This window comes from Centroberyx affinis, unplaced genomic scaffold (genome assembly GCF_046629955.1).
Source record: "Centroberyx affinis isolate AG114_WGS23_722 - 3 ecotype Tasmania unplaced genomic scaffold, CSIRO-AGI_Caff_v1 ptg001220l_1, whole genome shotgun sequence".
NCBI lineage: Eukaryota > Metazoa > Chordata > Actinopteri > Beryciformes > Berycidae > Centroberyx > Centroberyx affinis.
This window is the reverse complement of record NW_027279736.1, coordinates 18,497-27,408: the sequence shown is the minus strand read 5'-3', so window position 1 is coordinate 27,408 and position 8,912 is coordinate 18,497. Positions and strand designations below refer to the sequence as shown.

Genomic DNA, 8,912 nt, shown 5'->3' with positions numbered 1-8,912 from the left:
CATAAGAGTTGACAACAGTTTAAAAAAAATGGTTGATCTTCATATTTTATGGACTTTGGAGTCAAAGTGATCTAAAAGTCACTGGACAATCGACAGTTTAACTGAGTTGAAGGAATCCATTGGAAGATGTTAGTAAAATTTACAGATATTCACACTGCAGAACGATTCCCCTCTCAACAAGTCTGTCAGTCTTGTATAGAGTCTAAAAAACCTTTATTTTGCCTAGAACAAGTGAAAAAATCTGCCAGTTGGTTGAAATAATTTCTGTTGCTTCCAATGTTCTGTTGCTGTTTGAAGAATCTTCTCGACTCAAGTGACAAAATCTCGAAATGAGGCAGATCTCCTCATGTCTGTCTGCCCTTGAATTGACTGAAAAATTCTTGAAAGTGCATCGCAAACAAGAGGAATTGGAGGAAAGACTTTATTAAATTGGACATTTTTATTTGCAGTGTAATCTGTGAGGGATTACATTTGGAAAGCAGCCTGAAACCTGAAGCTGATCTTCTGTCCTGTGTCGCCTCCCAAAGTTTTGATGCCCAAATTTTAGGATGTTTTTTCATTCATTAACGAATGAATGTCAACATAGATCACATTTTCTTATTTCTGTCATTCCTCTGAACCCAGCAGGTTTCACCTTTGTGTCTATTTGCATATTTTCCACAGTGAGAGATGGAAAAAAAAGGTTTCATCTGATGCTTTGATATTAGATCTTAGATATTAGATCTTTTGGAGCACTTATACAGAAGATTTGACTTTGTTCAGCCTTTTAAATGATTTTGACTGGATTTTGACTTCATACATTGTTTTTCCATGTTTTTTCTTGTGACTTCAACTGTATTCTGACTTTGTACATTGTTGTATGTTTTTGGTCTGCAATCTTTCTGTTTAATATCCTGCTGCTTTCTTGGCCAGGTCTCTCTTGAAAAAGACATAATGTTAATTTCTGTGGGATGAACTTGGTTAAATAAAGGCTAAATAAAATAAAATACGTTTTTTTTTTTTTTGGCTGCAGGATCACAGGCAGCAGAACTCTTTACCGGCACACAACATTCATCATTTCCTGTGATGCCACACAGTTTCCATGACAGCGGAGGGAACCTTCACCACTATAAATGTGTGTTTCACCGATTTTGCTTTATCTGAAGCCTTTACTTGTCAGGGTGAAGGTGTGTGTGAGTTTGTGTGTTGCTGTGTGTGTTGAAGGCTCTGTAAAAACGTGTGTGTTGAGATACTGTATCTGTCATGATGGGTTGGAGTGTGTTGATAGTCTTCTGCCTCTGCCTGCCAGTGTGGAGCGGTGAGTACAGAGATTCAGTTTAATGTTCAGTAAATGGATTGATTAGAAACACTGTCTGTGATAATACAAATAGGCCTCTACCATTGTCATATGTTCACAATGTTACACACACATACAGTACTGTGCAAAAGTCTTAGGCACCCTAGATTTTTTATATACATTTCTTAGAAGTCTTAGATGTTTATTTGTTTTCTGCATTAGTGTGTCAGTAGACTGCTGTTTATTGTAAATTTTTGATATTCAGAAACTTTTCATTTCTTTAGTTCTGAAAGCATCTTTTCGCTTTATGGATTTCTTTGACATATGCCTAAGACTTTTGCACAGTGCTGTATATATATGTTATATATGTTATTATAGACAAATCTGACCAGCATCCTGCAATTAGTAAAAGTATCAAAAGAAACAGTCAGAGTCCCAGTACATTTCCTTATCTCTTGATCTAAGTTTGGTTTTTTTTGGTCTATTTTCACTGAAGAGTTCATAAGTAAAGCCACAAAGACAATCATGATTGATGTTCCCGTTGGTTTGTGTTGCACAACATGTAAATTAGGAATAAATTCTTAGAATAGCTGAAGTTATCGGCAATCTGTCTATGGTAAGCTAAGTTAAACTACATTCAGCAGCAATCGTCAGACCAATTTGACTACCTGTCCGTCTATTGCCTCAAATCCTTCTACTTCTATTACAGCAACTACTATTTCTTCATGGGTGATTATCAAATTCAAGAATGCCAAGTCGTTGATTGTGTTCTTGTGGAGAACGATCTTCCCAAGTTGTCTTGGAGAGAACAAACTAAAATGTTAAACCGTATAATAATAAACTGCACAGGGACGCTTCCTCAGCTGCCGAGGAAACTTCCAGGATCTTTATCCCTCCTTCGTCCTCGGCGTCGTTTGGATGTGGAATCGTACTTCGGCAGATAGATATTATGTCACAAGGCCGCACAGCAGCTGAGATTTAGACAGACTCCGCCTCTCTCTCTGTCTCAACTCCTCCCATCCTTCCCTCCTTTCTGTCAGCTGTGAAGGTGACGCAGCCCTACAGCGTGGTGAGCAGCAACGGCACGGCTCGCCTCCGGTGTTTCATCCGACCCCAGCCCGCCTTCCCCCCGAAGCCCTCCTCCACCCCCCGGCCCACCTACCCCCACCCCGTCCCGGAGGAGCTGCGTGTCTTCCTGCTGAAAGGCCTCCACGACTCCCAGGAACTCTGCACCTCTAACATCAACTTCCCAGAGCAGAGAGAGAGAGACAGAGAGGAGGAGGGAGAGGTGAGTCACTGGGTGGAGGGATGGAGGGATGGAGGGATGGAGGGATGCGTCCACAGATAACTTTATTTTTATTTTCGGTGCGGACTGTAGCAATTTCCAGGAGCAGATCGGTAGAAAGGTCATCAATTTTCTTATGTATCTCACCTGTCAGCAACGGTTGTGATGAGTCTATCTTTGCCAGCACACTTTGCTCCAACTCCTTAATGGCCGCCATGAGTACTTCCATGCTGGCGCTTGACATCTCTGGGGATTCCTTTCCAGGCGAGTCCGGGACTAACCGGACTAGCTTAGGCTTCGAGGCGTGGCGGGGGTTTTCGCGAGGCGGACTGGCCTTTCCGCTTTAGTTTGATATTATTAACAATTCACTGAAAACTGATGAGTCACAGCAAGCATGACTAAAAGTAAGGACTATAACTTTGACCAAGTTTTAGAGTGGGGGGACAGACTTAAATCAAATAAATATAAACCCGGTGCGGAGCTTAAAGAAAACACGTCTTCACATGTTGCCACTCACCCGGAAGTCTAACTTTATTTTTTATAAAGAACTTGTCTAAAAGCAGTGTTTACAAAGAGGGAATAAAACAGGAATAGATAATGAGGAGATAAAAGTAGGAAAAGCAATCAAGAGAAAATAGATTAAAAGAAGAATTGTCTAATGCAAAGCTAAAGCACATGTTGCCTATTTTCTTTATCTATACAGACTACGAAGCCCATTTCTAATCATAACCAGACACTGAATATCCACACACTACTTTCCACACTGTTGTGAGAATCTCCGGAAACTCAGTTAAATTTTTAGTGACACATTATTGCCATTTGATAGGAATCCAAATATCCAAATTAAGTGTAACTGAATAGAGAAGTACATCAAATTAAATGAGTAAGAACAAAACTAGTTTAAAAGTGGCCAATAACAACTGCATAAAGGTGATAAAAGTGCCTTTTAAGAAGTGATTTAAAAAATGACGCTGAAACACCAAGCCTACGTTCTTTAGGATGCCTGGATGGATGGATGGATGGATGGATGGATAGATAGAAAGATGGAGATATGGATGAATAACAAAAGATTAACTGTTTTGTTCCTGTGTGGAAATTGGGTTATTAACTAATTAAATAAAACAACAAACAAAAAAACAGAACAAAATAAAATATTCTATAGATGACAATAGCAGAGAAAGGGGGGGGGCAAGAGAAAAGAGGATTTCCCTAGACTTGAAGTGTCACATTCTTATTTAAAACCCCTTGAAGCGGCACGGAGAGCGTGATTTGCTTCCATGTATTGACGTATTTCCTAACGAAACAGAGTTAGGCGTCAGTGGGAGGGGCTTATTTGAATATTAATGAGGTATGGAGGAAGTGGGCGGACAGCAGTCAGTATTCTCCGCCTCCATCGCTCTGTCTGGGAAAAGAGTTTCAGGCGAAGCAGCCAGAAACACTCCTTCATCCAACTGAGCTGCATGCTAGAAAAGGGGGATAATTCCAAGTTATCAAAATTTCATTGGGTGAAATTTTTGTCCCTGCCCCCGAATGCAGGATGAGTCATCAACAGAAATGTGCTGTTTACCTGTTTACCTTTTCATTTTGATATAAAAAAACTTTTTGTCAGTCCAGCAACATCTTTTATGTTGCTTTCATTCTGTTTTTGCCTTTTATTGTTCCATGTTATTGTTATATATTACATTATGTTACATTTTATTGTTATTTTACTTTTTCTCTTTTAGTAGTTATTATTGTCTTTGGGCTTTCTTTCATTTTGACTGTAAAGCACTTTGTAACTGTGTTAAATAAAGCTTCTTCTTCTACTTCTTCTCCTTCTCCTTCTCCTTCTTCTTCTTCTTCTTCTTCTTCTTCTTCTTCTTCTTGACCATGTGGTGTAGGTGCAGTGCCATGCCCGGCTGACAGGGGGCGCTGTGGAGCTGACAGTGTCAGGACTGAAGCCCAGAGACACCGATATCTACCGCTGTGCGATAGAAATCCTTTACCCCCCGCCGTACCTGAGGCTCACCGGCAACGGCACACTCATCCATGTAATGGGTAAGATACACACACACACACACACACACGCACACGCACACACACACATACACACACACACGCACACACACACACACACACACACACACACACACACACACACACACACACAACCATAACCATAACCACTCTCTATGGTATAGTGTGTTGAATTGTTGTGGCTAAAAGAAAAAAAGAACTGATTGATTAAATTGATTGAGTGATTGAATTACCTGAATTTATCATACTTACTTCCTTCCCCCTCTTTCTTCCTTCCTTCCTTCCTTCCTTCCTTCCTTCCTTCCTTCCTTCCTTCCTTCCTTCCTTCCTTCCACAGAGAGTCCAGACTGTCCCGTCCCTGGCGCTCAGAGACAGAACACACACCAGATTGATGAGGATGAAGGTGAAGATGAAGGTGATGGAAGAACATCAGCAGCTCCTCCAGTCAGTGTTTCTGTGATCATCCTGGTGATGCTGGTGCTCTTCGTCCTCATCATCATCATCTACTTCCAGGTCAGAGCATTTTATATTTCCATTATGATGATGAGAATTATTAGCAGCATTATTATTATTAGTAGTAGTAGCAGTAGGCTAATAGTAGCAATAGTAGTAGTAGTAGTAGTATTAGTAGTAATAGTAGTAGTAGTAGTAGTAGGAGTAGCAGTGGTAGTTGTAGCAGTAGTAGGGCTGAACGATTCTGAAAAAATATCTAATTGCGATTATTTTGACTGATATTGCAATTGCGATATGATTTGCGATATTAGAGGGAATGATAATTTTTACATCATTATTCTCATTTTCATTGAAAAACGTATTAAAATGATTACGGTGTGATTTTTGCGGGGATCTGTACCAAACAAAGATGTTTTCTTAAGTCTGTAGAATATGATGTGTAGGCCAGGACATCTCTGCAGCACCACGATATTTAAGTTAAAATGCTATTTTGACACATTTCACCTTTAACAAATATTGCGCCTCCTGCGATTTGAAAATTGCAGTAGGCCATATTGCGATTTCGATAACATTTTTATTAATTGTTCAGCCCTAAGCAGTAGTAGCATTAGCAGTTGTAGTAGTAGCTAGTAGCAGTAGCAGTAGTGCCAACGGTAATAGTAGTAGTACTAGTAGTAACAGTAGTAGCAGTAGTAATAGTTGTTGTAGTTGTATTAGTAACAGCAGTAGGCCTAGTAGCAGCAACAGTAGTAGAAATAGTGGCAGTAGAAGAAACACTGGTAATAGTACACTGCAAAAAAATATTAAGGCAGTTCAATTTAAAAAAAAAGAAAAAAGTTTCCTTGCTGCCTTAAAATTGTGAGTTGACTGAAGTAGTGCTGAATAGTTAGGTCAAAGATCATTAGTTAGTTGTTCTAATGTAGAAAAGCTAACTGAGTGAGTCATGCTGATTCATGTTTCCAAGTTGAATGCATTAATTGATGAACTGAAATCCAGTGTTATTTATTTTTCACAAGGTTTGCTAGGTTTAAGTTCAAGTTCCTCTTGTATCACATGATTAATACACAGTTCAGCATATAGTCTGCAGCTGCAATACACTTACTTGTAGTGGATTGTACTTGCCATGTGCATCAGAGAAACTTATTTGATTGTGAATTCCCAGATACATAGATAAGATAGACAGTAGATTGTATCATGGTTTTTTATTTTATTTTCTTTAAATCAGAAATTGACCTATGATTCATCAAACATACATACATAACAAGTCTCTATCCTGTAACTTCATTCAAACCAGAAGAAGGAAGATTTTCTGGAGAGTTAAACCGAATGCAATGCATACTGGGAAGTGTTGAGTTTAGTGAATGCTTTATAAGCTGTTCTTTCAACTCATAATTTTAAGTCACAAGATGTGAACTCATGATTTTAAGTCATGAAGCTCATAACTAGCGCTTTTAAGTTGAAATTGACAAACACATCTATATACATTGTGTTAATGGATAAAGATGAGTTGATTTCACTAAATTGCACTATGAGCAGTGGTGGAAGAAGTACTGAGATCTTTTACTTAAGTAAAAGTAGCAATACAACAATGTAAAGATACTCCATTACAAGTAAAAGTCCTGCGTTCAAAATTAGTAAAAAATTAGTAAAAGTACATAAGTATTGGCAGCAAAATGTACTTAGAGTATCAAAGTAAACGTACTCATTATGTAAACTGTCCCCATTTAGAGAGTTATATTTTTTATAAATTATTGGAATATTAATACTGATTTATTGACATACATGTACATGTAAGCAGCATTTTAAAGTTGTCAACGTGAAACTAATCTTAACAATTTAGCTATACTTTTGGGTAGTCTAATCTATAACAATGCTATTTTATAGTTATTTTATAAAGATGATCAAATGTTTTAAATATAAAATATTGATCTGAAAAGTAACTAGTAACTATAGCTGTGAAATAAATGTAGTGGAGTAAAAAGTACAATATTTCCCTCTAAAATGTAGTGGAGTATAAGTACAAAGCAGCATAAAATGGAAATACTCAAGTAAAGTACTAGTACCTCAAAATTGTACTTAAGTACAGTACTTGAGTAAATGTACTTAGTTACTTTCCACCACCTACTATGAGTTTTTACAGCGTATGGCTCTGTGACATAACGATAACAGTAAAATGTTGAAAAATTTTGAAAACAAATCTGGACAAACTGACAGTGTATTAAAGCCGTTTGTTTCCTGCCGGCAGACTCTGCAGTTCATCCGCTGGCGGACGGAGGCTGTGAGAATCCTGTCTGCCGCTCCTCACAAGATGGACGCCACTAAAGTTCCTTATGGAAACATTGCATGAAGACCGTACAGATGTGTTCACCCATCACTGAATAGTCACCTTAGGGCTCCACCCCGCTTAAAGGAGCCTTCACCCTGATGAGAAGAATTACAATTGGACTGGTTTTGAACGGAGAGCTTTTGGTGTTTCATGGTCTAAATGCGGTTTCAGAGAGTTTCATGACTATTGGTTTCAGTGGAGAGTTTTGGAAATGATCTGAATGTTTCAGGTGTCTTCCTATTCTGCTCATTAGACAATTTCTTTTACAGGCACCTACATCACATATTAGGGTTAGACCAACTTATCAGTTTGCTGATTCTGGCCTTTTGTTAAATATCAGATATCATCCAGTCAGTGTCGTCGTCCTCTGACATGACACATGTTCCTCCTGAACACAGCTACAGAAACACAGTCTGGAGAACCTTACATGACATTTGATTTTATTTGCGTACTTTATTTATTCATTTAATTGTTCAGTTATGGTTTTTGCAACATAATTCTGCATTTAAATGGCTAATGTATCCCAGAGTTTTCCTACCATTGAATAGGTGTGGTGGGTCATCCTGCCTCAAAGAGCTGCTAACCTTAATTAATCTATTAGTCTTTGTTTCAGTGGAGAGTTTTAGTGTCCCATGATGACGTCTAAATGCTGTTTCCGAGGCTTTGGACCCTGACAAGGAAAACATTCTGGGAGAAACACTGAATATTTGATTTTTTTTGGCATGGAAATTGACAGATTTAAAGGTACTGAACATCAGTCTAAAAATATCTGTATCTGTATCGGCCTCCAAAACCCCATATCAGTCGATCCCTAATATATATTACAATTTCAAATGAGCCACCTACTTTGAAAGAGTTACCACTGACTTGTAAGGTGTTTAAGTTCCTTATACTTACTGATTGAATGTTCTATATCTATTGCTAATATTAGAAAACAAATTTAGCCCCAGGAATTAAAAAAAAACTGAATCACTGGAAGTTTAAATCGGTTGCTGAACTCTTAATGGTTCAACTCATGAAGATTCAACGCTTTGAATTTCACATATCCTCTTTTAAAACTGTGCATCACAGTTGTAGAAGATATTTGCTTGTGAGTGTATCATTCATTATTACTTTGTGTCTGTATGTTTTGTTGGTCCATTGTTTTAACAAATATTCATGTTTGATATTTCTTTTATGTGAATATGTTAAAATAAAAGCTCTTGATTTGAAGATGTAGTGTTGCATAAAAACATTCATACAAAACTAAACTCAACATAATTTGAACTGCTCGTTTTTGTCGATTCACAGCCTGAGATTGATCAGTTCTTCTTTTGTAATTGCATCCTCAATAACTGCGATTATACAACAGGTAGTTCTTTATTAGCTGCTATATATATATATATATATATACATAACCTTTATTTAACTAGGAAGTCACATTGAGATTAAAAAACCTCTTTTACAAGTGAGACCTAGCCAAGACAGGGTCAAACAGCAGCAACAAACACATAACAGGACAACAACATCAAATCACAACAGCAACAATAGGTACGACAAGAATACATTACATAATA

At 37.9% G+C, this 8,912-nt stretch overlaps 1 protein-coding gene across 1 annotated transcript; it reads left to right on the top strand.

Moving 5' to 3' along the window:
* Nucleotides 1-1,162: 1,162 nt before the first annotated feature.
* cd28 (CD28 molecule) lies at nt 1,163-8,483 on the top strand. Its single transcript, XM_071524665.1, has 5 exons — nt 1,163-1,297; nt 2,317-2,564; nt 4,442-4,598; nt 4,915-5,090; nt 7,276-8,483. The coding sequence occupies exons 1-5, from the start codon at nt 1,243-1,245 to the stop codon at nt 7,375-7,377; spliced, it is 738 nt and encodes a 245-aa protein (XP_071380766.1). The 5' UTR covers nt 1,163-1,242; the 3' UTR covers nt 7,378-8,483.
* Nucleotides 8,484-8,912: the final 429 nt, after the last annotated feature.